The 27,125-nt window shown below is 55.4% G+C and overlaps 6 protein-coding genes across 6 annotated transcripts; 3 read left to right on the forward strand and 3 right to left on the reverse strand.

The window, feature by feature from the left end:
• Positions 1 to 725: 725 nt before the first annotated feature.
• On the forward strand, positions 726 to 4,131 carry SODALDRAFT_341664 (GTPase-activating protein GYP7). The gene is made up of 4 exons (XM_028613048.1): positions 726 to 1,054; positions 1,199 to 2,597; positions 2,691 to 3,272; positions 3,342 to 4,131. The coding sequence occupies exons 1-4, from the start codon at positions 896 to 898 to the stop codon at positions 3,722 to 3,724; spliced, it is 2,523 nt and encodes an 840-aa protein (XP_028469951.1). The 5' UTR covers positions 726 to 895; the 3' UTR covers positions 3,725 to 4,131.
• Positions 4,132 to 4,217: 86 nt separating this feature from the next.
• Positions 4,218 to 9,988, reverse strand: SODALDRAFT_8515 (hypothetical protein). Its single transcript, XM_028615743.1, has 2 exons — positions 4,621 to 9,988; positions 4,218 to 4,541 (listed from the first exon to the last, which is right to left on the reverse strand). The coding sequence occupies exons 1-2, from the start codon at positions 9,771 to 9,773 to the stop codon at positions 4,322 to 4,324; spliced, it is 5,373 nt and encodes a 1,790-aa protein (XP_028469952.1). The 5' UTR covers positions 9,774 to 9,988; the 3' UTR covers positions 4,218 to 4,321.
• Positions 9,989 to 10,511: 523 nt separating this feature from the next.
• Positions 10,512 to 15,005, forward strand: SODALDRAFT_374509 (hypothetical protein; the record flags this gene model as incomplete). The annotated part of the gene is made up of 8 exons (XM_028614680.1): positions 10,512 to 10,580; positions 11,188 to 11,207; positions 11,282 to 11,794; positions 11,887 to 12,035; positions 12,134 to 12,168; positions 12,252 to 12,563; positions 12,737 to 14,414; positions 14,854 to 15,005. 8 exons carry the CDS (start codon positions 10,512 to 10,514, stop codon positions 15,003 to 15,005), a joined length of 2,928 nt encoding a protein of 975 aa, XP_028469953.1.
• Positions 15,006 to 15,967: 962 nt separating this feature from the next.
• Positions 15,968 to 18,369, reverse strand: SODALDRAFT_269883 (serine/threonine-protein phosphatase 2A; the record flags this gene model as incomplete). The annotated part of the gene is made up of 5 exons (XM_028607688.1): positions 15,968 to 16,298; positions 16,386 to 16,684; positions 16,783 to 17,739; positions 17,856 to 18,203; positions 18,343 to 18,369. The coding sequence occupies 5 exons, from the start codon at positions 18,367 to 18,369 to the stop codon at positions 15,968 to 15,970; spliced, it is 1,962 nt and encodes a 653-aa protein (XP_028469954.1).
• A 1,419-nt stretch (positions 18,370 to 19,788) lies between these two features.
• SODALDRAFT_287168 (hypothetical protein) lies at positions 19,789 to 23,021 on the forward strand. The gene is made up of 5 exons (XM_028608563.1): positions 19,789 to 19,999; positions 20,056 to 20,355; positions 20,434 to 20,776; positions 20,847 to 20,924; positions 21,074 to 23,021. Exons 2-5 carry the CDS (start codon positions 20,095 to 20,097, stop codon positions 22,717 to 22,719), a joined length of 2,328 nt encoding a protein of 775 aa, XP_028469955.1. The 5' UTR covers positions 19,789 to 19,999; positions 20,056 to 20,094; the 3' UTR covers positions 22,720 to 23,021.
• Positions 22,852 to 25,319, reverse strand: SODALDRAFT_326316 (hypothetical protein). Its single transcript, XM_028610137.1, has one exon. The coding sequence runs from the start codon at positions 24,979 to 24,981 to the stop codon at positions 22,990 to 22,992; it is 1,992 nt and encodes a 663-aa protein (XP_028469956.1). The 5' UTR covers positions 24,982 to 25,319; the 3' UTR covers positions 22,852 to 22,989.
• Between the last annotated feature and the right edge of the window lie 1,806 nt (positions 25,320 to 27,125).

The raw sequence follows: 27,125 nt of genomic DNA on the forward strand, positions 1-27,125 counted from the left end.
GGCTTTCCCTCTATGTCAGCGAGTTTGTTTACGAGTTTGTTTGTTGCTGCTGCCTAAATATAATTAGTGGCTCAGTATCCGTATTAGTTTACGTAACTTGGTCCGGAGGCCGCCGGAGGTGGTGCGAGCTATGTGGTATGTGGTGATTACTTACTCCGTAGGTACATGCTCCGTAGTTCAGAGTCTTTAAACTCCTGAAACGACTCGTTGGTTAGGCGTGGTTGATGCTATATCCATAGTAGAGCGTACCTTATATGCCTACCTACTGCAGTGGACAACAATAACGTAATGTCGGTATATTTCGAAGGACAATTGCTTCGAACCTTTTGTGGGATTGCTTCTGTGGAACTAGTGCCAAAGTAGTTGACGGTTGACGGTTGACGGTTGACGGTTGACCTTTACCTTTTTTCTTAAAGGGTAAGGTAGTAACAGGCATTACCGTACATTGCCGTATAGATAGATGGAGTAGCAGTCTTGTCCATAGCGCGTCACCCGTCTACAACGGAGTGAACAGTCCTTAATCGGGCGACGTAGTGCGTTACGTATGCATACCCCGCCCCCACCATCCCTTCTACCCCCCCTAAGGTAGGTATGGTTCTTGACCATTTGGTGACGTTACCACATTGCGGGCAGGTCATCTGTACTTCTAGAGAGAAGTGTAAGAAGTCTACTCGACAGTACCCAGGTACGAAAAGTTACATTCGCAACCCGCGTCACATGTTCTTTGTAACTCGACATCATCTTCCCGCCTCTCGTGACTGTCACATTTATCACTAAACTTCCTCCCTTCCATGCTTCTTCATCCTGTCGCCGTCCCGGACACGTTTTCATACCTTACCCAAAACCAACACCGCTTCCGTCCACCGGCTGGCTCTGTTGCCAGCTTCAACGAGCAATGACCTCACCCCCGCTGCCCGCCCAGCAGCCACAGCAGCGATCTGCTTCCCCCAACGGGAGCTTCTACGCGTTGAGCGATGACGATGAGGGCGAGTACAACACTGTCACCCACGCCGAGACGGGACGTGGAGTGAAGCTCTTGTTTTCGAAAAGCAAGGTAAGAACAAGAAGAGGAGAACCATGAGAATGAATGAGAAGAATGAAAAGAACACGAAAACTTACTTGCCTCCGAGACTTGGGACCTCTCCCCAACCTTGACTTGACCACCACGCTGACCTTCCTTGCCACCCCATACCTCCAGGTCTACCTCCATCCAACGCCCTCCGCCAAGGACAATATCCCCGGCTACGTAGCTCTACTACAGCAGAAAGGCCCTCGAGATGAAAGGCCAGTGTCACCCTTCTCACAGGCCGGGGAATCCGCGTCCCCCCGGTCGTCCGACCTTCTCCTGGCATGGGTCCCCGAGTCCTCCCTAGGAGCTGCCGAGAGCATTTACGTCAAAGTCGACCTTAGCGATGCCGACTCTCCCCCGAAACAATCCTACCTCGTGCCTCCTCCCCCGACCGTCACAACCCACCCCGGCTCGCTGGGCCATTACGCCTTTGCCATTCCCGTCAGCGCCATATACTCTCTCCTCGTCCGCCCCCCGAGCCTGGGCTGGTGGTACGGCTCTCTGATCCTCAATACGAGGGCCGGCGACAGCTTTCCCGCCTTGTTTTTCCACGACAACGAATGCCAGAGCACCATCCTCAAGCGGAAAAAGAGGGCCCGTGATACCTTCGACCCTTTCGGCGAGAAAGGAGAGATGTTCTGGGGTGGCGACGAGGTCCTGCGCTGGCTGCGTCGCTATGTTTCCATAGAACGCTCCGAGGCCGAGCCGAATATTTATCTCATCGAGCCGTCTCGTGAGGACAGTGTTGCCTTTGGTGGTAAGCCCACCGCCTCTCGCCGCGCCGACCTTAGCAGCAGCAGCAACGCCAACAGTAGTCGCCGTCGTGGTGACAGCGCCGCCAGTCCGGGCACCAAAGATGCGCAGATGGATCCTTTCGTCAAATTCGTCAAGGAGACCGGCTGGAACATCATGGAAAAATTCAGCAAGGTCACCACCCTCACGCGCCGCGCCGCCCAGGACGCCCTCCAGAACCCCAACCTCCCGCCGCAGGTGAGGCGGCTCCTGCGCAACCCGGAGGTGCAGACCATCCAGGAGGAGTTCGACAGCGCCAGGATCTATCTCGCCCGCTGGGCCATGGGCATCGCCGAGCAGGGCGAACGCGATCGTCGCCAGAGGATATGGACCGCTAAGGACGTCCTCGAACTCGAAGACACCGACGTCGGCGAGTTCGAACTCCTCGACGGAAGCAGCACCATGTCGCTCGAGGACAGGAGGCGTCCCGTCACCCTCAAGGAGTGGAACGGATTCTTCGACGAGACCACGGGCAGGCTTTCCGTCACCGTCGACGAAGTCAAGGCGAGGATTTTCCACGGGGGGCTGGACCCCAACGACGGCGTGCGGAAGGAGGCCTGGCTCTTCCTTCTCGGCGTCTATGACTGGTACAGCACTGCCGACGAGAGGAAAGCCCAGATCTCCTCTCTCCGGGATGCCTTTGTTAAGCTCAAGGCCGCCTGGTGGGAGAGGCTCGTCGATCACGGCGGCGAAGGTGAGGTTGGAGAATGGTGGAGAGAGCAGCGAGGGCGCATTGGTAAGTCTTTCTTTCTCTCCCGTATTTCGAGATACGCAAAAGGTCATTAGAGGGGATACGAAGGACATATCACTTACATTCGTCGCTGCACAGAAAAGGACGTACATCGAACGGACCGCAACGTGCCCATCTTCGCCGGCGAGGACGCACCCCATCCCGACCCGGACTCCCCCTTCTCCGAAGTCGGCACCAACGTCCACCTCGAGCAGATGAAGGACATGCTCCTCACCTATAACGAGTACAACAAGGACCTCGGCTACGTCCAAGGCATGTCGGACCTCCTCGCGCCCGTTTACGCAGTCATGCAGGACGATGCCGTTGCCTTTTGGGCCTTCCAGCGCTTCATGGACCGGATGGAGCGCAACTTCCTGCGGGACCAGTCTGGCATGCGCTCGCAGCTCCTCACTCTTGACCAGCTCGTCCAGTTTATGGATCCCAAGCTCTATAGACACCTGCAGTCCGCCGACAGCACCAACTTTTTCTTCTTCTTCCGCATGCTCTTGGTGTGGTTCAAACGCGAGTTCGCCTGGATGGACATTCTCCATCTGTGGGAGGTTCTCTGGACCGACTACCTGACCAGTAACTTCCACCTCTTCGTCGCCCTCGCCATTTTGGAGAAGCACCGCGACGTGATCATGGATCATCTCCAGCATTTTGACGAAGTGCTCAAGTACGGTATGTCAATAACTCTGTGTTGTCTTATCGACCTCTCCAATGCCAATAGCTAATGCTAACAACCTGCAGTAAATGAGCTATCCAATACAATCGACCTCGACTCCACTCTGATCCGCGCCGAGGCCCTGTTCCGCCGGTTCCAGCGCCTGGTTGAAGCCATCGACAAGAAGGGCAATTTTCCACCACCTAAACCTCTCAAGAGCCCCGAGCCGGCCAAGGTCCGTTCCGGCTCGTCCTCGCCTGGTCCTGCAACCCCAAACCACATCCGTGATGCCTCAACGTCATCTCCGCCGCAGAGGCCCGGGGCGAACAAGGGCAAAGGCCCAGCTCCAAGGGAAGAGGAGGAGCCGCAGAAAATCATCACGCCCGAGCTGAGACAACTGCTGAGCCGTAAAGTCGAGGTTCTGCCCCGAAAGGTCGTCGCAGACAAAGGGGACGGAACGCCGCACTAAGCGGAGGTCTTGAAAAGAAAAGGCCGCACACCCCGGTGGCATGAGGGAAATCTTGGATTTTCAGAGTCTAGCGAAACTCTTTGTGAAGATAAGGGCGTTGGAGGAGGATCTCACGGGAGTAAAACGGATCGCAGAGCAGGTTTGGCGTACCGGATTGCTTTTCCTCCTTAACTGCGGACATTGTCTAATTTTTCGCGTGTTTGTCCAAGTCATTTACATCAGGTAAAGCCAAGTAGTCTTCTTCTATGACGGCCCTCGCTCGCCCTCGTGCTGGTCGCCAAGGGCGTTGCCCTATCGCCTTGTAGATACTCCGTACACGCTGTCCAACCACTTAAGCAAACAAGTGGGAGAGAAAGCTCAAATAGTTGACTACCAAAGAGATGCCACATCTCCTCATCTAGCTAGCCAGCATGCCAAATCTGACGTGGGTACAATGACCATGATCAGCCATGGATAAGTTCTTCTCTAATTACCTGGACACCCAAAAACGCCCACCAATCCTTTCCGAGGAAAGAAAAAAAGAAACCAAACAAAACCAAAATACATGCGACGTTGCCGCAGCAGATGCATTGGTCAGACTCCTAATCAGCAAAGATCCTAGGACCTGTTTCGTAGATTGCCAGGCACCGGGTTGCCTTCACTATAAGGTGGAGGCGCAGACGAAGGAACAAGGACGGGATGAGCACGCTGTCTATGAGCGAGGCCTTCCGATGGTGACGGTCTCTCTAAAGTCGATGGGGCGGGGGAGTTTGCCGTCACCCCCCACTGCTGTGTCTTGGCCACCATCTTGGCGAAGTACTGCTGAATGAACGATTCCCTACAAGTTCCTCTGTTAGCTGAAAGACGCCAGTCGAATGCCAGGGACATCATGGGGCCTGTTGCTCCCGCCAACGTACGTGTAATAACTGTGATCAGAGTTGTGGGATTCAACCAGGTTATGTGACAGCTCATGAGCCAGGACAACCCACCACCACACGGCCGCCTCGGCTTTCGCCTCGCCCTGACGGGAGCCGGCCAGCTTGTTGGCATGGAGTTGGAGGAAAAACCGCAAATTGCAAAATATGCTGCCGTTGCTGTTGAACGCGATCGTGCCGCCCACCTCATCGTAGAACATGTGAAGCGCCTGCGGCGACAGGGAGTAGACGTTTCCGACCTCGACCAGGAGCGCCGCAAATGCGTTTATGGCCCCGCTGTGGGTTCCCAGGAAGCGGGTTGGGTCAGCAGACACGTCCTTAGCGGCGTAGACCTTCATCCCGTTGGAAGCCTCAGCGACAAAGACGATGTTCTTAGCTGGCGTGCTGTCGCAGTAGGTGGCCTGCTCCTTGACCTCGTTGACACGCGGTGGGGAGAATAAGTGGTTCGAATCGTGCGGTCTCGTGGCCTGGATGGCGTTCAGGAGGTTCTGCCCCACCTTGGCCGGGCTCGTCACTCTACCATCATCCATGGGCTTGCGCTGGATGTTCGGGGATCCGCTGGGAGGTGTCGAGTGCTGGTCGTCTTCAGCCGATGCGCCAGGAAGTTGCGGTGGTTTCGGATGAGCATCATCGTCAGTGTCGAAGCCGAGTCGGCGGGTGATGTTGGAGAAGAAGCCGCCCGTGCCTCTCCTCCACGACTCGGTGCTCGGCGCCGGTTGGACATCCTCGGGGCTGTCGTTCCCAAAGGAGCCAGGCATAGCCGGCAGGGCCGGCCTCGGGGTCCTCGGAGCCTCTCGTGCCGCCTCGGCTGCCTTGGCCTCTCTGTCATTCCACTGTTCCTCCCTCTCCTGCATTTTACGCTGCTCGGCTTCTAACGCCTTGCGTCTCTCTTCTTCCGCGATCCTGGCCTGCGCAGCTTTGGCGCGCAAAATGCGATCGACGTTGTATCCTCTAGCCCGTAATCCAAGCAGATCCAAGGTCAAAAAGGGCTCAAAAAAGAGATACGCTTGCTGGTTGGGTCTGGCCAGCAAGAGCTGGCAGATCGCTTGGCCAACCTGGTACATGTCAGGACGGCCCTCGGCAGCCACGTACAGAACCCAGCCTGACTTCAAGTGCACACTGGCGGCCGACCTTTTCTCCAAATGTGACTGCCCGTGACTGCCTTTGAGCGTACGGCGGAGCGCTAGGGAGCGGACCACCTCGACCGTCATGTTCTTCTCCAGCCACTTCGAATCGTGCTTGATACTGTCACGCCGATAGTTGACATACTCGTGAAGGAAGATCTTGGAGCGCTCCAACACGTGCTTCCGCAATTCTGTAGCACTTCGCTGATCGTGAGCATGAGGCCCGATTCTGACTTCCTCCGACACGAGACTACTAAGAGTCTGGGCGCCTAGTGCTAGGTAGAAGTCCTCAAGGACTTCCTCCTCGGGGGCTACAATCAAGCGATCCCTGAAGAGCCTGTAGCTGATGATGTCGTCCAAAACAACGATGCGGTTGGCGGGGGCAAGTTGATATTGTTTAATAGGCTCCTCGTCCTCGTCCAGATCGACGAGCTTATCCTTCGACGGAGGAGAGGTGATGTCTTTGGAAGCGAGGAGAAACGGTGCAGACTTCATCTTCCGGAAAAGATCTCTGTCTTGTCTCAGGGTCGGTAGATTCTCGGCGAGGGACTTCAGCAAAGAGAGATACTTTTCTGGGCTCTGCAGGGTGCTCAGGAGGCGTGCAGGCTCACTGCAGGCAAGGTGCGCAATTTCCTCCTTTGTCGGCTCGGCTTTGGCTCCGCATTTGAAGAGAAACGTGTTCGCATTTTGGCCGAAATCTACGAAATCGAAAATGTCGCCGTATGTCGTAGAGCTTCCTAGGTAACATCGCTGCGGGCTGACGCGGGTAACCGATGTCGCCCGGGCCTCCGATTTCTCGTGTCCGTCCGGGACCTTCGACCGCTGCACCGGCACGATCGGAGCATCCTTGAGCCTGGCTAGTTGGCTTCCCCCAAGATCACCGAGGCGTCGCGCGAAATATTCGAAGAGCCTGGTGGCCATCCCGTGGTCTTGAGGCGGCCGTGCGAGCAAATGGGAGACGCATTCCGTAATAGGGGGATCCATGGCGACGCCGAATTTGTTTGCATGTCCACAGAGGTCGCGCCTGAGGATGTCGAATCCTAGGATGGCCGCGGCATCATTTGTGAAGCATGCAGATGGGGGGACCAGCTTCTTTTCATTCCCCTGTATCGGCAGGAAGGCCTTGGGACTCGTGGCAAGGTTGAAAGCCCCATACCCATTGATGTGATGGTTCGCAATGAAATAGGTCATTGCTTGGAGTCTCCGTTCCTCGTCGTTCCCAGCCATCATCTCCACCAGTTCGGGCGCCGAAGGGTATGGCCGTAAGCCAAGCTTCATGAGAAACTTGCCCTCTGCGCTGCTTGTCCTGAAGCTTCCTGGTGGGCCCGGCCACTGAAGCAGTGGTAGCCCCAGGGCTCTGAGTGTGTCTTTGGGCTCGAAGAGATCCGAGACTTTGTACAGCTGTTTAGTGCCTTTGGTCGGCTCCAGCCCCTTCGGGCCGGCTTCGGCGGGGCAAATCTGGGATGTCTTGAGTTTCTTCAGATCTGCGGCAGGTATATCATCCTGGACAGAGGCCAGGTACCTGATGAGCTCCATGTGGCTCCACCGCTGGCCCGCTTTCTCCGACGACGGGTTAAGGAGGCGGGTGAAGATGGTGTCGAGATCGACCGTCTTCCTGACCCCGATTGCGACCAGGAACTTTTCCTTCAAGTTGGCAGAGACCTCCAGGGTCGGGAGATCATCGAACAGCTTGACACTTGGGAAGAACGACTCGGTAGGCTTTTTCATGCCCATTTTCGTGGGCATGACGGTGTGTGCCTGTAAGAGCGTAACGACGGTGTTCCTCATGTTCGGATTCAGGTTATCCCATGCTTTCGACACAACCGTCAGCACTTGGACAGCGAACTTGGGCGTCTTGGTCATATTTTGACCGTCCGCCTTCTCGGAAGCGAAGGCCAGCAGAAATCGTAGCCAGGGCACTATTTCGAGGGGCTCCCAGCCCAGCGCCTTCAGCTCCCGAGCGCCGCACGTGCTGGTGAAGGCGTAAGGAATGGTGGTGGGCGGGACGGGGAGGGTTGCAGGAATTACGTTGGGGACCAAGTAGTTCGTGATAGACCCGACAGCGATGACTTGGCCTTGATCACCACCATCCCGGCTCACGCTAGCTACGGCGACGTCCAACAGACGTGCCTTGCTCGGGGGATCAAGCTCGCCGTTGAGAGACTTCTTTCCAGCCCAAAGAATGAAGTGGATTAGTTGGTCCTTATCGAGTGCCTTCGTGCCCAGTTCCTTGTGTACGTCATCCACGGTGATTGGGTTGATCAGACCGAAGTCAATGAGCTTCTTTACGAACGGGTCGTTCTTGAGCTGAGATGGGACGACAGGAATGCCGTCGACGAACTTGCTCATCTCCTCACTATCGATGCGGACCTGGGAGGTCGAAAGTACGCCGCGAGACGAGTAAACCTCGATGGACGCCGTCTTGAACGAGGTCCAGAAAGCTTCCTCGATTATCTGAGACACCTGGCCGCTCGGTGTCGAGTCGCCGAATGTGAAGGTTTTCAAGATGTGCAGAGCTTCGGGCATAAACGTGTCCACTTCCTTGTGTGTGATCTTTGCACCCGGCTGGACAGACCTGTGCAATTTAGAGTCGAGGTCGCCCATTTCGTTCATAAACGCCAGGCGGGCCACAATGCCGGTCGCCCGTAGCATCTCGATGTTCCAGGTTCTGACCCATCGAGCGTTCAGATCGATGGCCTCTCGCTCCACTGTCGGGATCACCGAGGGGGCAGAGACATGCATCCCTGCTCCTGTGGTCTGCGTGGTCGGGAACCCGATGAATATTCGGCCACCGGGCTTTTGGCTGGGTAAAACAGAAGCAAAGATGTCAATCGACTTGGACGTGGCGTCCGAGTTGGCGCTTTCCGATGCTTGGGTTTCGTCAAAGGAAGATGTGAGAATGGCGATCTTAGTCGTCTTGGGCGGCGGCTTTTTGGTGGCACGTTCTAGCTCGGTAGAAAAAGATGAGGACACCTTGGTGACGATAGAGGCCGCTGTTGCCCGGAGAAATATCGTCGACGTGGACTGTTTGGTCACGTCCTCCGCTATGGTTTCCTGGAGCGCCGCGTCGTCTTTGTTGGCTTTGCCTCGCAAGCCGGCGTGCGAAGCACTTGTGGTGAGCCGGGAGAAGAAGCTTCGCAGCGAGGGTACCTCGGCGCCCACGCCATACGGATCGGAATGTTTTGCCGAGGCGGTCTTTTGGGGCTTCCATCCGATAACGCCCATGAAGGAGGCATCGATCTGAGTACTGGTGCGGTCCACAGCCGCCACGGTCATCAGACCCTCTCTGGTTCTAGTCTCTAGGTTTCGCGGGATGGGTATGCTAGCGCTCGGGGACGACTTCTTCTGTAACGACACGACCCTCCAGTTATCTATCCAGAACTCGATTCGTTGAAGGGACACGAAGGTAAGACTCGTGGCAAGAAATTGGGAGACGGATAATAGGTTAGGCAGAGGGGTGGTCGTATTGCGGTAATCGAGGACGAAGGCCGTATCGGGACTGCGCTGATCGGGCGGTAAGGTTGTCTTCTTGGTGAAGAGGGCATTTCCCTTCCAGTAAAAGGCCATGGCCTCGTCTCCAGAGCTCACGAAGGGCTCTTCACAGTCAGAAAAGACGCTGTAGAACCCAACACCGAAGGCGCCGATCTTTGTCTCATCCGGGTTCCCCTCGGCAATTCTCTTGAGGCGGCCCCAGTCCGTCTTGGTGAACGGCTGACCATCGTTCTGCACGATAAGCCGCCGTAGGGTATGATGTGCTATCGTGTGTTTGAGTAGGTCGGATTCGCTCGGATTCGCAGGAAGGGCTACCGAGGTCGAAGGCATGGTTTCCCACTTGATCTTGGCGGTGGTGGCCTGGGCATCGGCGGCGTTCTGGATGAGTTCTCGCAGAGTTGTCCATTCCCCCGAGTAGCGGGCGAGCACTTTGTCTATCAAAGCACGAGTGTCGACAGTAACGGCTTCTTCATCCTCGCCATCCCGCAAAGCAGCGGCTCGCAGCCGAGAATAGTCCATGGTAGGAAGAGAGGCACTCCGTCGAGTCTGGAACTGGTCAGTGTGATGGATAGCAAAGCGTCCGTAAGCTCATGGCTTTCGTTGATCCGGTAATCGAAGGTCGTGGTCGGAGGGGGGAGCAGAGCGAGGTGGTAGGGAGCAAGTGGAATGGATACGAGAGGTTCCTAGGAGATAGATAGCGGTGTAGCCGTCAAGGCTGGTGATGTGTTCCCCTTTGCCAGGACCCAGAGATCAGAGCGGTCGTTCTCTTGCGGTTTCTAGTTCGCTGGCCCACGCAAAGAGGCGGAGTCGGAAAAGAGTTTAGCAGAAGGGCACGCAGAGCTGAAGATGACAGGCAGAGATCTATGAGTCTATGACGGAAACCGAATTAACTTTCGTCTTCTGCTTCAGGTCAGCATAACGAAACAGGACCATCAGGAGCCATGCGCACGCTATGAGCAAGGTACGAACCTTCTCAAGGGAAAAGAAGAGGGAAGTGAGGAAGTAAGGAAACAAGGGGGAAAAGAAAAAGGAGAGACGAAATATGAGGATATATAGGAGGTTATTATTAGAGGGAAAAGAAAAGAAAGCAAAAGAGACGGGAGGAAATTGTGATCTATGAGTTGATATAGTAAGGTAGGAAGGAGGTACCTTAGGTAGTCGAAGTAGCAGAGACGGAAAGTGTCAGAGACGGAAAGTGTAACCAGTTCTGAACCCAGCTTCTTGCTTCGCCTCGAGGATTGGACTTGCCTTTCCAGAATGGTCCGCGCGATTGCCCCCGCGAAGTCGCTGCCTTCAGCGTCCGATCTGCTGACGCAAGTACCTATTGTAAGTGTACGGATAGGTGCCTAGGCCCGCGCTAGGGGCCCCCTACCTTAGTGGGTAGGGTACCTTATTATAGGCTGACAGCCCCGTACTAGTGCTTCAAGTATCTATCTTACTAAGGTAAGGTATTGAAGCATTTCCATAACTTCCACATCGAACACGGTCAAACGCGTACAACTTCAACCATCTTCTTCCTTTTCCGTAACGCCTGTAAGAATCCCAAATCAACCGCCACCAACGTCTATGCCTTTGAATTCGTTCTATAAACATGTCTCGTCAGGACGCTGGACAATCATACATCGTAATCGCGGAGCGATGGGTAATTTTCCCCCGTGCTCACAGGAAGTATCGCAAATATTAGTCAGCCTCCCACAGAAGCATTTCTTACCTTTCGCCTCTGCGACAGAACGCTGGTAGCTTACCTTGGAATAATCATCACATGTTTTCTTCTATTTTTGCAGACCCCCAGTCCGTCCTAGTTCGTCCTCTCGACAGGACTTTGCGTACCTATCCGTGTTAGGCAAATTTAGGGTGCTTCGGACTCGTTGCGGACATTGTACTGACTGGCCCGTAACGACCAAACAACAAAAGAAAACATGGCAAAACCAAGTGCATCAAAGAAACAGAAAGGTGGCGTCATGTCTAAAATTCACATCACTGTCCATTCCGGGAAGCTGACCCGTCCTTCATTCAGAACTGTCAAGGCACTCGAGAGCCGCCCGGCGCGCCACCTCACCGAGCATCGACACAGACAAGTCTCTCAAAAACGTCAAGCCGCCGTCCCAGTCGGTCGACTACCGGCCAGCCGTCCTGCAGGCGCACCACGAATCCGGGATTACGAAAAAGTCCAAGCACGGTCGCAGAGCACTTCCGAGCAGCAAGTCGCTCAGGCGCCGCGGGAAGTACCTCGAGCGAGCCGAGGCCATCCTCGAACGGACGGCAGTCAAGATCGAAAAGAGCAAGGGACGATCACGCACCCTCCAGGGCAGGAGAAAGGGCTGGGATGAGGTGAACAAGAACGACGCCGTCAACGTGCGGCCCAAATTCCCGACAGAGGAGGATCTGGAGAATGAGAGCGAAGGCGATGCCGCGGACACCGGGGCGGTGAGTGCAGAAGCGCAGGGTTGGGAGACGGACGAGGAGATGGATGGTGCGGATGTCGAGGTCGGCCAGCAGAAACCGCCGACCGCGGCACCAGGAACTATTGCTGTTACGCAGTCTGATGATCTTGACAAAATTATATGATACCTTTTACTGTCAAAATGCTCGACGTGAGTGCTGAGCCAAAAGACCCCTCGATAAAGCCAAGTGGCTGTGACGTCCCTGGGAACGAGGTCTGGAAGCAGAAGAGCCTCACTCATCCAAATCCAACTTGGAAATACAATAAGTCCAGCAGTGACAGGTTTGTTTCATTTGTATTGACGCAACGCGAAACACTTCTTGCGTATCCGCGGCGACGTGATGCCCGCAAAAAAAAAAAAAAAAAAAAAAAAAAGAATTCTTACCGTTGGTGATAAGAAGAGTGGGGCCCTGGGAGTGGTGCGCTCTGACGTAAGCACGGACCGCACCGCTGGACGTGACATCCAAACCCGTGACAATGAGTCCTTCGACCTCGCGGAGTACCTTACCTAGGTAGGCACTTATTAAGCTCATTGCTTCGTACCTTTTTCCCAGAGCAACCTCCGTGACAGCAACGTACGAATTTTCCATTTTCGACAAACAACAAACTCCATTCACCATTCTCCATTCTCCATTCTCCATATCCCTATATACTTCCTACTTTCAGAACCGGATCCACTTCGGGATGAGAACGAACTCCCACGAGGGCAATATATCATGGCAAATCCCGAGCTCGCCATAGCCAAAGTCAACTTCAGCGCAGTCCTTTTCCGCAAGGACCCCACGCCCTTGACGAGGCCCGAGATTGAAGCCTTCCACACCCTCCTCACTGATACCATCACCCAATGCTCTCGTCCCAATGTCCAGGTTTGACTGCCCTTCGCCGCTCCAACCGGCCGCCCTCGCTCTACCTCTACCTTCCTGCCTGCGTGGCCTGCCTGTTGATGCGGCGCCTGTCTCGCCCATCCCTCGCTGCCCTCCTTCGCAGCAGCGCTTGTGACACACCGAAACTAAAACAGACTTGGATGTATTTCTCTTAGAACTGCAAGCAATGGATCCTCTCCCACCTGCTCCCGTCGTCGGCACGCGTCGGCGCCTTCGCCAAGTACCTGGTAGCCCTCTCCGGCTCTTTCGCCGGCGAGGCAGCCAAAGAGAAGTCGCCGAATTCTAGGCCCAAGCCCTCGCTCCGAAGGAGGCATCTACACCTCCTGTACCTACTCAACGATGTTCTCTACCAAACCGTTATTCGGGAGCGTGACGATGCTTGCGCCAAAACCCTGGAGTCGAGCCTCCCGACGCTGTTCCACAATGCTGCTGCGTTTCAACACGCTCCTAAGCATGCGAAGAAGCTTGAGAACCTGCTTGCCCTCTGGGAGGAACACCGATACTACCCGTCGGCCTTCCTCAACAAGCTGCGTGATACGATTCGCGAGGCGCTGTCCGGGGCGAACGCCTCCAAACTGGCGGCAAAGGAACAACAACAGCAAGATGGCGGTGCCGCCCAAACCACCAAGCCTAGCAACCGCCAAGTCCCCTTTGTGATCCCGGCTATGCACGGCGATCCGTCCATGCCGTGGTACGACATCCCAGCCGCCAACTGGCTGCCCCACCTCACACCCAACTCGACGAAGCCGATGCAGCCGGATATGATCAAGCCGCTCCAGCTAGCTCCCGGTCCGGCCGACAAGGCCCTCGCACAAGCGGTGAAGGATCTCCTCCGGGATGTCGAAAGAATCTACAGCAGGGGCCGCAAGCCAGAGGACGACCATGACGACGAGGACGTCCAGCACTCCACTTCCATCAGCGAGATGGGCGAGCGCGTCCTCTTCGACGAGATTACTGGCGAACTCATCGGCGGGGAGACGTACTACGGCTGGTCACGGGGATTTTGCGAGAAGATGAAGCAACGTGACCGGAAGAGCAAACACCAGACCGACGATCGTGATCGTGGCCGCAGCGCTCGCTCCCTGTCGAACAGGAGCAGGACCATTAGCAGAAGCAAGAGCAGGGGTAGCCGTTCGAGGTCTCCATCCCGCGCTGCTGCCGGCGGCCGATCCAGCCTCAGCGTCTCACCTCCAGCTTTCAAGCGACGCCGCCTCTTTCCCGGCTCCTCAGGGAGTCCCAGCCGAAGCCGGAGTATTACCCCTCCTCGGAAGAGCTATCGTCCACGCTCCTACAGCCGCTCGAGATCCCGGACACCGCGCCGTAAGGACGGGTCGCGGTCACGATCCCGTTCCGGGGACAGGACCAGAGACAGGTGCCGTTCCCGCTCGCCGACTCGCGGTCCCAAGTCACACCACAACAAGCCTCCGAGCGACTTTGACCATGACGGTCCATCTCGCTACAACAGCAATAGCGCCGCGCAGCATCCCCCTCAGCCATTTATGAACCCCCATCCTCCGTTCCCTCCCCATGCACCACCCATGGCCGGCGGTATGAACCCTTTCCACGGGCTTCCACCGCCGCCGCCTCCCCCGCAAGGCTACCAGGGAAGCTGGCCTCCCCCGCCTCCTCCCCCTCCACTGCCCATGGGAAGTCCGCCTCAAAATTGGTTTCCCCCTCCCCCCATCCCGCCTAACCCCACCGGCCCAGGCGGTCCTTATTCGGGTGGATGGCATCAACAGGGACCTCCTCCCCCACCGGCCCCTCCACCGCAGTATGGTCGTGGTGGACACGGACAATACCGTGGAGGGAGAGGTGGCTACGACCGTGGAGGACGTGGGTGGTAAAAAAAATAAAAAATAAAAATAAAAGGAAACTTCGAGTATGGCGGGAAAGCGTCGTGGAGCGGGGCGTGTTTATGAAGCTTTGTCCGACCAAGCATTCTTGCCATGGTGTGTAATTTAGCTAGAGGAAATGCGAGGCGTCGACATGACATGGCATCTGTCATGTAAGCTCAACATGAAACATGATTCACCATATATATCAAACCTTCGTTCAGCCTCTCTAACATGAGGCCTGCCATTACCGCTAGCGGCCACCCCAAGCCAGTCAAGGGCATAGCCAGATGGATACCCTTTTTTGTCCAGCCGTTATCGGCACGCCTCGTGGTTTTCCCGAGACTCCTTCTGTCGGTGGAAGAAAACAAGGGAAATCCCTAGATCTATCCGCTTCTCGGGCTAGATTACGTCTGTGTCCTCATTCACCGTCTACATAGAAGCTGCTCGTGAAAAGCTGAGAACCTCCCGGCCCTCGCAATTCCCAATGTCCCCACAAGCCATCCGTGTTCCGGACAGAGAGAAGGGCTGGGAAAGAAGAAGCCAAACGCAAGAATGTCCGCCCATGCAAACACGAAAATGGGCCCCTTAGAGGGGATGGGGGAAAGCCAGGACAAGAAGGAAGAGAAAAGAACTCGGGACATTCCTATGTATCCGCTATGCGCCTGGGACGGATAAAGAGCCATATCTTGCTCGCCTCGTCCTCGTTGGGAACAGGATAAGAAACCCCAAAGAATAAAATAGGAAGAAGGAAAAAAGAAGAAGAAGAAAAAATAAGGAGAAGAGAACAATTATCAGTTCCAGTGTCCTCCAATCTCCAGCTCCTTGACGTGAATCATGAAAGCCCCTTTTATTCATCCCCAACTGACCACTCCAAACAAGCAAGCAACGGAAGAAGTAGTGGCCTGAAACAAGATATCGCAGCCCAATTGGTCCCGACCTTTGGTCTTCTTTTCCCGGATCCTTTCACGGAGGTCAATGTGTTGACAAAGTCGCCGATTTCTCATATCGTCTCAAGCGAACACCAAATTTCCGGGGAAGAAAAGGGGGCGAAGCAAAGCACAGCCAGGCAAAGAGACCACGGGGACCCGTCCGCTTCGAGGTAGGCAAGCCACTGAAAGCTCCGTCTCTCCCACTTTAAAGGGTTGTTCCCATCCGGAGTCCCGTCATACTGTATTCATTCCATCGCAGCATCGTTTTGCACCCGCTTCTGCTAATATCGCGCGTTGGCAGTATGCGAAGCTAGAGACGAAACGCCCAACAGAACGGTTTCGGCGCCCTGCCTGAAAATCAAAGCAGACAAAAGTCGCCTCAAATTGCCGAGGGGTGTTGCGTGGATTTGCGCACCCTAAAGCCCAACAACCGCAGGGGGAAGACAACAACCATGTGTTCCCTGTGTCCGTCTCTATGGCTTCGCAATGGAAAATCAGGATGGCTCGTAAAAGTCGAAAAGTCATCGGGGGGTGTGTGGAATGGGCAATGAGTTTAAACTGCCGAGTCGAGAAGCCAAAAAGTCGAGACTGGGACAGAGAAAGGCTGGGTCGGTTGGCCGCATCATCTCTGGCCTCGACTAGAGCCTGCTGATCCGTGCCGTTCATGGGTCGATGGCCGCCCATCCTTCAGCTTGAGCGAATCCAGCCGCTTCTGGTTGTCTTCGGCGGCGTCCTCCTCGTCTAGCTTGGTAAGCGAGGAGTTTGCTGCGCCGTTCATCTGTCGCCTCATGTCTGCTTGCTGCGTGAGTGCAGCCCACTTCATCTCTCGTTCAGCCTGTCTGGCCGCCGCGTTCTTCTGGTGTTCGGTATATTCGTGAGAACAGTCATCGAACAGCTGGGGGTTGATCTCCATGAACAGTTTCATAGCGTTGTAGACCATGCCGTGAATTGTCCTAGCACACACGAATATGAAGATTAGAATGGAAGAGTCTCAACAAGCATCACCAAGTGTATCGTATGCCAGAAAACCAATGTCTCACCTGTTCCAATGCCCCTTGGAGTTTTCGAAGAGCGGCGCAAACATAATCGGGAGGATAATCTCCACGTTGTCGCTAACCAGGTTGCAAAAGTACTCGTTATTCCAGAAATAGAGAGCACGTTCCGCGACTTGAAAATGGGGGCTAGCGACGGATTTGGCCAGTTGGTGGAAGAGGGGTTCTTGGACCTTGGCGAACTCGGCGGGATCCATCACCTCAAAGATGTCCTCGACCTCGTTGAGGAACATAACCTCTTTCGTGCTGTTGGTCTTTGGCCAGTAACGGAGCAAGCCGAGAACGACCTATCGTTGAGTGTGAGTAGAGAGAAAGGGGGGGGAGGAAAGAAAGAAAAGAACAGCAAAAGGGAAAGGAAAGCATGTGGGATTTGTCAAGTCCTTACCTCTTCCGTGAGGGACGCGTCCTTCTCAAGAAATTGGACAATGCAATACGCAAGTTGCGGGTGGTACATGCTCAAGCTCTTGACCTTGTGTAGGGGTATCAACACGCGGGTCAAGAAGGTCTTGTGCTCTTCCTTCAATGGGAGGGCGAAGCCGTTAATGATGGAGCCGAGAATCTCGAGAAGCTCGGCGATGCCATTGAAACGCTCCGTCTCATAAGTGAACTGGAAGAAGACGTTGTTGATGGAGCGGCGGATGAAAGACCGCAGATTGAGAAACTTGCCGTAAATGCGGTGGAGGGTGGTCTTGAGGAAATCCCTCTCCCGGGGATCCTCCGAGTCGAACAGCTCGAGCAGCGAGAGGACGAAACCGTGGTCGATGTAGGCCTTGGCTATATTGGTGTTGAAGTCCTGGCTCTCGATGAAGCGCAAGAAGAACTCGTAGACGACCTGGATATGGGGCCACGCAACCTCGAGCACAGGCTCGTCTTCCTCCGGGTCGAATGCCTCGCCTTGGGGGTTCATGGGTGGCGGGATGGGTCGGAACAGGTTCTTGGCGAACATCTCGACGACGCGAGGATACATCGGCTCCGTGATGACTTGGCGGTTGTTCGCGACGTAATCGAGGAGCTCGTGCAGGGCGAGTCGCTTGATCTCCTTGGATTTCATGTCGCCGCTGGCATCGTTGAAGTCGAAAATGACGTTGCACTGATCAATCTTTTGCATGAACAAGTCTTGCCTTCGGTTGGGGGGGACTTCGTGGAAACCGGGCAACTTCTCCAGCTCGCGGTGGGCGGAGATGTCAAAGCGAGACGAGTGTTGACGCTTCGGCGTTCTCAGGCCTTCGGGCACGTCCTTGGGCGTCTGGTGCAGTCGATCGAACATGAGCGACTTGGCACCGGCCTTGGGAGGCGCCAGGTCGTGGGGCATGGTCTCTGCGGCACCGGGAGGAGGGACATGCTATAGAAGAGAAACGGGGGGGAAGGGTCTGTCAGCGACAAGTTACTTGTAGGGGGAAATTTCGCTGGGGAATCATGTAATCATGTCTGTCGGTTTGCGACTTGGGGAATGCTTACAGGCGCACTAGGGCTAATTACGACGGTCGGAGGCAGAGTACCGTGTCGCACAGGCGTGTTACTCCCATTAGCAGGCTGTGGAAGGCCGCCAAAGCGGTCCTGGCCTGCATTTTGCTGGTTGGCTAGGTGGGAGGGCTGATTGGGTGCGCCATGGTCACCGCCCGTGGTGTTTGGGGGCAAAGGCTTATTGCGGATATCGTTGAGTGTGGACGTGGAGGATGTCGGGGTCAGAACAGGAGATTGGTTCGCGTCGCGGCCCGAGCCCGAGGATGACGGCGAGGCGGTTCCATCTTTGGAATCCTTATTCTTCTTTGGCTTGTTTGGATCCTTGCCGCGCGACAACTGGGCCTGGGAGGAAGGGAAGGGAACCTGTCAGTAAGTACAAAGGAGAAGAAGGGGGAAAGAAAATAACAAGATAAAAGACGAGTGCCGCATAGACTGCAACCAGCCCTGAAAAGGAAAAGGAAAAAAAGGGTTGAACACGTACCTTAACGCGTTGACTGAAACGGTTCATCTCGACGGCTACGGTAGACAGGTCCCTTGTCGTAAAGGGGCGCTGTTGGGAGACGTTTGTGGTGAGGAAGACTGATGACCGGAGAGTTGCAGTGGGGTAATGGAGGAATTGGATGCAGACAATCTACTGGTCGAGAGGCCGATTGAAGGGGTCCGAGAATGGGGCCCGTAAGAGGCAAGCTTCAGGGTAGCGCACAGCCGGTGGACGCGGGCGCCCAACGTCGGCCGGGATACAGTAATGCGAACGAAGCCCGGTCCGGATGAGAGAAAATCCAAAGGGGAGAAAATAGGGTTTCGAGTCGTCGCGGCGCGAGTTCAGTTGAGGCAAGTCGGAGAGAGTGATGATCAATATGGACCTCCTGTTAATGGGAATGCAGCAATAGACCAGGAAGCAGCGTTTTTTTGGGCCAGCGTGGGAGGAACAGGGGTGGCACGACACCGCCTCCTATGTATGTATCTCCTTCGTTGCTTCGTCTCTTGTGCGTCGATTGTTAGGACGTCGGGATAAACCAGGCACGTAAAAGGCCAAAGTTCCGTCTTGTATCGCGTATCGCGTCGAATTGACGTGGAAGGCGCTTGTCGTCCCGACTGTCTGGCGATGTCAGGGCTTGGGCAGGACCGATTGGGGGTAGTCGTGGAATCGTGGTGCACCAGAGCCAAGGGAACAACGAACAACCAGGGTCGAGACTCCTGAGATGGCTGCAGGTCAGCGGGCTCCGCGAAAAGACTAGATTAGATGCAGCACGGTGATGTGATGTTGGACAGGGAGAAAAGGCAGGAAAGGTATGAGGACGTCAAACGCGTAATGGATAGGAATATTGGCTCACAGTAGAGTAGAAGCTCTCCAGGCGTTATGTTGCGTTGCCGGTCAGTGCTCGGGCTGATGAGAGAAAGGTAATTAAGATGGGGGCTGAAATGGCTATGTTGCGGGGCCAAACCTGACCTAAGATGGGCGAACCAGTGTGGGTGTGACGAACGAAGGGAGGTGGTGAGGAGGACGAGGACGCAGTGATTCAGGGGGGATCTCGCTAAAGCTACAGGGAGCTTTCCAGTGTCAATGGCGGGTTGCACCAGTTCCTAAGGTGGCTGTAACTGGGCAAGAATGAGGTAAGCCAGCCAGCACAAACCATTTGAATTGGTCACGGGACTTGTAAGTCTCCGCAAATGAATCCACTTCCCAAACGAATCATGACTTCATGAGCCCCTACACAGTATGCCCTTATGGAATATACCACATAATATGACATTTCATACTACTCCTAACACGGTGTAACCTCTTATCCAATTGTCTCTCCTTAATTGTGCCGGCCCCGGAGCTGACCGAGCTGAGCTCGGTGAAGCATTCACGTGTACTCCATAATGTGTATCTTTCTCTCACCCACCTCGAAGCTGTGAACCTTCCAACGTATCCAAACTAACAGGAAACACTGCATCTTACTCACTTTTTACCACGCACAGGAACAGGCCCATTTGTCTATACTTTTTACGCCTTACAGTTCCTCAAGTCATCCCGCGCTCCAAGAGAAATACCGAGAACCTACGACATCAAAGCTCGAGTCCACATTCCAATCTTAGAATGTCTGCCAAGGGATGCACGATTGGAGCTCATATATAAAACTCCCTTTTGCGAGGTATCACTTTCTAGTCGTCGAACTGCATGGGTTTTTGAGGTCTGACGCAGAAGCAGCCACATTCCAAACTCCCAGCTTGCAAGCTTCCGGGGATAATGGAAGTTGAGGACGTTGTCGGCTCGGTGGTGGACAGCCTAGTCGTTGACGCGTCGAGATCAGCAGCTTCGGTCGACGCGGGACCAGGAGAGCCGTCGTTGCAAAGTTTTTCTGACGGCGATGCTGACGATACACCCGAGGATGTCGCCCCGATATACCCAATTGCCAAACGCATCATTGGGGCTGTCGAGGTGCCCATGATTGTAATGAACCTCGACCGGGCGGAAAAGGCCTTTGGCAATATCTCCACCTTTGGCAACGTAGGTTAGGCCCCAAAGAAAAACAACCCCTCGGGATGCTACCTTGGTCGTGGTGCCTCTTCAGCTTACACCATGCAGGTCCTCGATTTGGATCGGCTCTCCATCCCGTTCTACCTCAACCCAGAAAGTCCCTTCCGGAGACCTATACTCTCCCACCAGGCTGCAACCCACAACATTGTGCTCAAGGTCACGGTGCCGAAGCGCACGGGCAGGAAGCGGAAGAAGGGCTCGAACGGGCCCTTTGAGGGCGATGTCGAGGCGCCGAATCCGGATGCACCTGCGCCTCCACAGCGAGGACACAATGTGTGCTCCAAGTCGAGACTCGACAACCCCCGGGTTCTCAGGCGGAAGTTGCAGGACAATGTCGACAACTATCGGGTCGAGGCTGTCGGAGTCGTGAAGGGCACTCACCGCTTTCGATGTACGAATCTATCTCCCTGCAGTCCGAGGCAACTGTCGGTTCGCCATGTTGACTAACATTGTCGTCTTAGCCTTGGCCGATTATCAATGGGATATGGACCAGTCCCCATTTATCACGAGATTCAGGGAACAGGTCTTGTCAGGAGATAGTAAGTTGGCCCTCTCTCGTCGGAATTTCTTTTTTTATTTCTTTTTCTTTTCTTTTTCTTTCTTTTTCTTTTTTTCTTCTTCTTTTTTTTTGCCTCTCCTTGTTCAAAATCCTTCCAAGACAAACGGGATCAATTGACAATGATTCTAGTCACCAAGATGCGGGAATTCAGGTTTCGAGAGGGAACGGATTTTGGGCCCAACGTCGATCTGATCCCGCCGCCGGCATGGACACCAACGGTGAGCCTCCCGTTCAACTACGGCTATGCGCAGAACCCCTACGTACGGCCCGAGCTAGATCACACGGGCAAGGAGACGCTTGTCAACACCCAAATGCCCACCCTGGTCGGCTACTTTCTCAGCGCCGACCAGTATCCCATCCCGGAAGCGCCCCAGTTCGAGTACGACGGGGACGACGAGGACGTGAGGGCCTGCATTGCCACGGCTCGCAAGCTGATGGAGGAACGGCCCATCTGGACGCGGCGGTCCCTGCTCAACGCGCTCGGGGACCGGGTGCGGAACGCCCACATCATGAAGCGCTGCACGGGATTCGTGGGGTACCAGTTTCGCGGGGGGCCGTTCCGCGACGCCGTCATCAAGTATGGCTTCGACCCTCGCAGCGACCCTTCGTGCCGCAAGTACCAGACGCTCCTCTTCAACCTGCGTAAGCTGAGGCCCGGGTACGCGGGGGAGACGTGGCACGGCCTGCGGAGCATGAGGGCGGACCAGAGGCAGCCCATGGGGGAGAACTTCATGAGCCACATCTTCGACGGCAAGTCGTTCTGGACCGACAGCAAGATCTGGCAGATCTGCGACATCACGGACCCGGTGGTGGTCAGGATCGTGGAGCAGGCGCCGGTGCGGTCGACGTGCGACTTTCTGGGGAGCGGCTGGTTCCACACCACGACGTGGGCCAAGCTCAAAGCGGTGATGAAGACCAAGATGATGGCGATCCAGTTCGGGCGCAAGCTGGCGGACGAGGATTTCGCCGAGATCGTCCAAGTCAGGGACAAGACGCCCGAGCCGGGGGCCGGGGCCACGAGGTTGCCGGTGCCGGATCTCAAGCTCACCGAGGACGAGATGCGCGTCATGTACGGCAAGAACTGGAAGGTGCCCAAGAAGAAGAAGAAGGGCGGGTTCGACTACCGGGTCAAGGGCGTCAAGGCGGACAGCGTGGCGGCAGCTGACACGGAGGATGCGAGCGAGTCGATGGAGGGGTCGGAGACGCCTCGAAGTTCGAACCCCAACCGGTATATGCCTGTCCAGGCCGATCTCCGCCCACTCGGCAGAGGGGATGGCGCCCGGAATGGGGGCCAACAGGCCAGTGGGCCTCGTTTTTTTATGGGATCCGACAAGGCCGGTCTGGAAGGGATAGACGAGGGAATCGATGAAGCGGACGACGACGACGACGACGACGACGACGACGACGACGAAGCTGTGGATGAAGAAGAGGCGGACATCATGGCACAGATATCTGGATTGGGAGACAAGACTCTTGGGTCCTTTCATCGGCTGTTCGGTGAACCTGATGCAAGTGCTGGGAACGATCTTTCTGTTGCCGAAGTAGCTGGGGGCGAATATGAGGAGTACGACGAGGATGAAGGGGGTGACGAGGTCGAATATTACGACGAGGATGCTCAGCACGAGAGAGAGAACGGAGAGGGTTATGGCGACGAGGACGGGGAATACTACGAAGACGGAGAGGGGGAGTACGGTGAGGCCGCCGATGTGAAGACGAGATCACGAGGGATACTAGGTATTCGGAGACCAGGCGATGTTTGCCTGGGGCGTGACTAGAACGATGACGATGGATCATAGGAGTCAAGGATAGGACCACAGGCCGACCATAACGCCAAAGCTGCCCACGCTGACCAGCTCCATGTCGGTGCCGACATGGACGCCCGGCGAAGTTATACCCGATGGCAAGTACGACCGCGAAGACGAACACCGCATCTCATTCTCACCCAGCCTAGATATCACGGGGCGGTATTTGTGAGCGTTTTAATGGGTCGTCGGTGGTTTCTGCAGAGAGATCAGCCTTTCTGCCGGCTGATATATATCTATAAGTCAGACCATGAACAATGATTTCTCTATGCCCCCATTGGAGCTTTCGATGCATGTGTCCACCGGCATGCCAGGTCGTAACATATCTTCTCTTTGAGGCTCCTTGATATGATAGACACGGACACTGCCGGCCCCATCTCCGACATAAAAGAGGCTCCCATCCGCCGAAAAACACAGCTCGGTGATCTGGTGCGCACCCTTGGACTGCTCGGACGACCCCCCGGAGACTCTGGAAAGGACGGACGACCCGTCGCTGGAATGGATCGACTCTTCTTCCTTGCCCACGTGCAACCAGCACAGTTCCCGCCCCGTCATGGCGTCCAGGATAGCCACGCCGGCCTTGTGGTCGCAGCAGTAGGCGACGAACCGACAGTCGGGGGACACGCAGGCGACGGCGTCGGGAATGGCGTAGGTCCAGGCGGTGTTGGCGGAAAAGTCCCACAAGAGAACGTGCCTGGCCGTAACGGGGGCCGGTTCCAGCCTCGAGCCGCCGCCCGTTTTGCCCTTCCCTTCGACCAGGCGATACGCGGCCGGGATCCAGATGGATACGGCGACGCTCCCATACGTGACGAGGCAAAACGGGAGGGCCATGGCGAGGTCTGCGTGGGCCGCCGGCATGATGAACTTGTACGGCTTGTGCGAGGGGCTGGCGACGTCGTCTACCTCCCAGGCGATGAGCATCGGGCCGTGCTCGGGGGGCGGGTGACCCGGTCTCGGGGTCCGGGGTCCGGCGGCGGCGATGAGCAGGGGTCCCGTGGCAGAGTAGGCCAGCTCGGGACACTTGGGGACGTGCGGCAGGCCGGTGAGGCGGAGGTCGATGGTCCGGGGCTTATCGAACGGCTTGTCGAACGGTTTGTCGGCGCGGGCTTGCCTCAGGGGATACAGGTCGATGGTGTCGCGGTCTTCTCGGTACGTGGCCAGGGACGGCCAGTTGGCTTGGAAGATGTCGCCGCGGGCGGAGGCCCAGCGGTAGGCGTCGTCGATGGTCTGGAGTTTCTTCGACTTGGACCAGTTCCAGATCTCAAGGGTATGGCCGAAGGCGGTGGCGATGGCGATGAGGGCTGCCGTTTCGGAGAGAATAGCATGGCTCCGGACAAAGTAGTCTCTCGATCGGGGCTGGGTCTGGACATAGAAGCGGACTTTGATGGTGCTCGCTAAGGTTTCTTGCGGCACGTCCCAGAGCCTGATCATGTGGTTGCCTTGCTTGCTGGCTAGAATGGTCGAAGAGGGGGAGACGTCAATGTAGGAGATGCTGCCGCGATCCTTGTTGTTGTGGGAGAGCCGCTTCGAGGGGACCACGTCGATGCGTGGCGTGACCTGAGTCTGAGGCTGGGCCTGGGCCTGGGTCGGAGGCAGGGGCCTAGGTTCAAGTCCAGGTTCAACATGGGGAATGGTGATGGGCGAGGCTAAGGATTCAGCCAGCGATCCGAGGGTAAGAGGGGTGAGCCGGCTCTCGCGGGAAGATGCGGTCCATGATTCCCCTCCAGGAGATGCCGCGGACACCAATGTCCCGGTGCCGCGCGGTGCTCTCGATGTCCAATGATCAGGGGTCGACGAGATTGTCGGAGAGGTGGGTGATGTGTCGATGGTACCCTTGGAAGGCAATCGTGGTCGGGGGACAGGTGGCAGGGGTTTCGTCGGTGGCGGATGCAGAGTTGTATTGGAGATGATGGTGGAATGAGACTTGGATGGGCGACTCTCCTTCAACGCTCTCGACTCTTTGAGCTCTCTCCTAGCTATCGAATGAGTGGATGGTCGATTTGCAGATTCCTGTCGATTGCCTGGGGTACGCCGTACAGTTGGGCGTGTGCTTACATCTCGCAAGGCGTCGTGGTAATCGCTCAACTCTTGTAGGGCATGAATGTTTCGGCTAGGTCTTGTGGCCTCGCTATGCATGTTGCTGTTCATCTCTCCGGAGTTCTCTTGCACAGGCAATGGGGAATGTGGTGGGATGAACACATCTTGATCATCGTCGGTGAACCAGGACATGGACATCGTTCGTCCGAGTAAGTCATGGGTCAGGAATCAGGATCTCGGGGCCAGGGCTAACGGAGAGCCGGATAACTGCCTCTACAAATGAAGCCGAGGTTGCGGTAGCGGGCTCTCCTAGGGCAGGCGACTGGGGTTCCGGTGCTCAGAGCTTGGATTCATGTGAACGATGAATGGCGGAGACGCGACGAGGTTGCTGGTTCCGAATAACCGGAAGAGGCCCATAAGTATCCGTAGGTTGTCCTAGGGGGTAAGGCGAACCGTGAAGAAACCCAACCCATCTTTGTCCTTAAGGGACTAGAAGAGTAAACAGTCGAAAATCTAATGGGATGGGACGAGGAACGAGGATGGAGGATGGAGGATGGAGGATGGGAGGGGTCAAGGGTCTAGTGTTCAGGTACTCACGTCGAGGAAGAGCGACGGTGATACTTCATGTTGGTACAAGGGTTGTTAAGACGTCCCATGGGGAAGGGAAATTCACGGGCAGTTCTCTTACAGTGGGGTTGATGTTCTCGATCCGGCCATTTACAACGTTGACTACGCCTCTGCGTGACCCAAATAGGGAATCGATTGGCGTGTTTGTGGCTTACTTCCCTGTTTGTTCTCCGCAACCCATGGTTACCCCTGTGATGCCTGAACGCTACGCCATCGCCACGGGGAAATTGTGCTTCGTATATGTACATACGAAGTGCATACCTACCACGTAGGTTGGTACCTAACTCGCCTCTTCCCGCAGTTGACGACTGCCCTGTATTTCCCTATAGGGGCTTCCCAGACCCTCGGAATGCGGCAATGGCCTGCACTACTCCGTATGTTGCTCTGTCATGGGAAACGCCCCTATCCGCTTTGTGCAACAGGAGTTGTCGATGGATCAACTTAAAAAGTTGGACCCGCATACTTCATTCGTTGCCCCATTCTGCTGGGGTGTTCTTTTCGGTCCGACAACGATAACTACCACGCCACAAGACACAGTAGGACCGGGATTCACACTTCAAAAAGGCAAGGGGCCGCACCTACCTAATCTGTGGTAGGTGGTCTAATTATCCATATTTCGTTCAATTCATAAGCGTTGTTTGGCGCTCGGATGCTTGTTCGGAAAGGCTTTTTGCTACTGGTGTCTCGAGGGACAAGAAGCATGGCAATCTCCGTGTTCGTCAGGTAAAGGACCAGGTTAGGTGTCTTAGAGAAAACGAAATGACACCGAGGGAATCGCTCAGAAGCGTGAATGTAAAGGCGGGCTTGCCAATTTAGTAAAATTTGAATGAAATATGAACCGGAACGGCGTGGCCGCAAGACCAAAGAAAGAATGACACTCGTGACCCAGCATCGGAGCATCGCTTAGACGTATGTAATCGCCGAGTTGATTTTCCCGGACGGCCCCGCTTCAGGCCGGCCCGGTGCACCGGTGCTCTCGAGAATGTCGGAGCCGACGACAGCTCCACCCTTGTACCATCCATCGGCCCGCATGACATGCCCCGACTCGAACATCATAGCTAAAATGATTATAAGACATGACTTTACCCTGATAAGTAGCACATACTAGTGGTATATATGTAGGCAAACACAATTATATCATATAATAGATTTCCTTTCGATATGACGTGGTATTCAAAGTTGGAAATTGGAATGCTAGTCGGATCGGCGTCAGCTAATGTCACCAGGCTTCGAACTCGACTGACAGAGATGGGACGCCCTGAAAGCCCTTACGCATGACATAGATTAAGTTCCAAAACTCGAATGTTCCGCAATGGCGAATCGGTGCCACCTCTTGCCCCCACGAAGGACAAGTTGTGGGATGGGTCAGCATTCCCAGATATGGTGATATCGATGCCTGGTATATCCTCGAGGGCCGAAATAGTCGACCTCTTCGACAATGTAGATACCAAAAAAGTGAAGATTGACGACTCATTGCCCTTTGAACCTTCGCTCCCCGCCGAACTCCTTGAGCTTGTCAAAAAACCCGTCAGGGAGGAGGGTCGCGTGGTATCTTGCGAGAATGGCAATCAACGGGCCCCAGGCATAATCCGCAGCGTGGGACATGATTTGGGGCTAAACGAGCTTTGTCAGTACCGTAATTACGGGAAGAAATGGTGATAAAGGAAACGAAGTCACTTACCCGCGAGATGACCGACGAGTTCTCCTTGTCAATA

Source organism: Sodiomyces alkalinus (assembly GCF_003711515.1).
Source record: "Sodiomyces alkalinus F11 unplaced genomic scaffold SODALscaffold_1, whole genome shotgun sequence".
NCBI lineage: Eukaryota > Fungi > Ascomycota > Sordariomycetes > Glomerellales > Plectosphaerellaceae > Sodiomyces > Sodiomyces alkalinus.

Coding starts and splice junctions, on each gene's coding strand:
- SODALDRAFT_341664 (XM_028613048.1), top strand. CDS start 896: ATGACCTCACCCCCGCTGCCCGCCCAGCAGCCACAGCAGCGATCTGCT. Junction 1,055..1,198: donor TCTTGTTTTCGAAAAGCAAG/GTAAGAACAAGA, acceptor CCATACCTCCAG/GTCTACCTCCATCCAACGCC. Junction 3,273..3,341: donor TGACGAAGTGCTCAAGTACG/GTATGTCAATAA, acceptor AACAACCTGCAG/TAAATGAGCTATCCAATACA.
- SODALDRAFT_287168 (XM_028608563.1), top strand. CDS start 20,095: ATGGAAGTTGAGGACGTTGTCGGCTCGGTGGTGGACAGCCTAGTCGTT. Junction 20,356..20,433: donor ATATCTCCACCTTTGGCAAC/GTAGGTTAGGCC, acceptor TACACCATGCAG/GTCCTCGATTTGGATCGGCT. Junction 20,777..20,846: donor GGGCACTCACCGCTTTCGAT/GTACGAATCTAT, acceptor TTGTCGTCTTAG/CCTTGGCCGATTATCAATGG.
- SODALDRAFT_8515 (XM_028615743.1), bottom strand. CDS start 9,773: ATGGACTATTCTCGGCTGCGAGCCGCTGCTTTGCGGGATGGCGAGGAT. Junction 4,542..4,620: donor TCTGATCACAGTTATTACAC/GTACGTTGGCGG, acceptor AGGAACTTGTAG/GGAATCGTTCATTCAGCAGT.
- SODALDRAFT_326316 (XM_028610137.1), bottom strand. CDS start 24,981: ATGTCCATGTCCTGGTTCACCGACGATGATCAAGATGTGTTCATCCCA.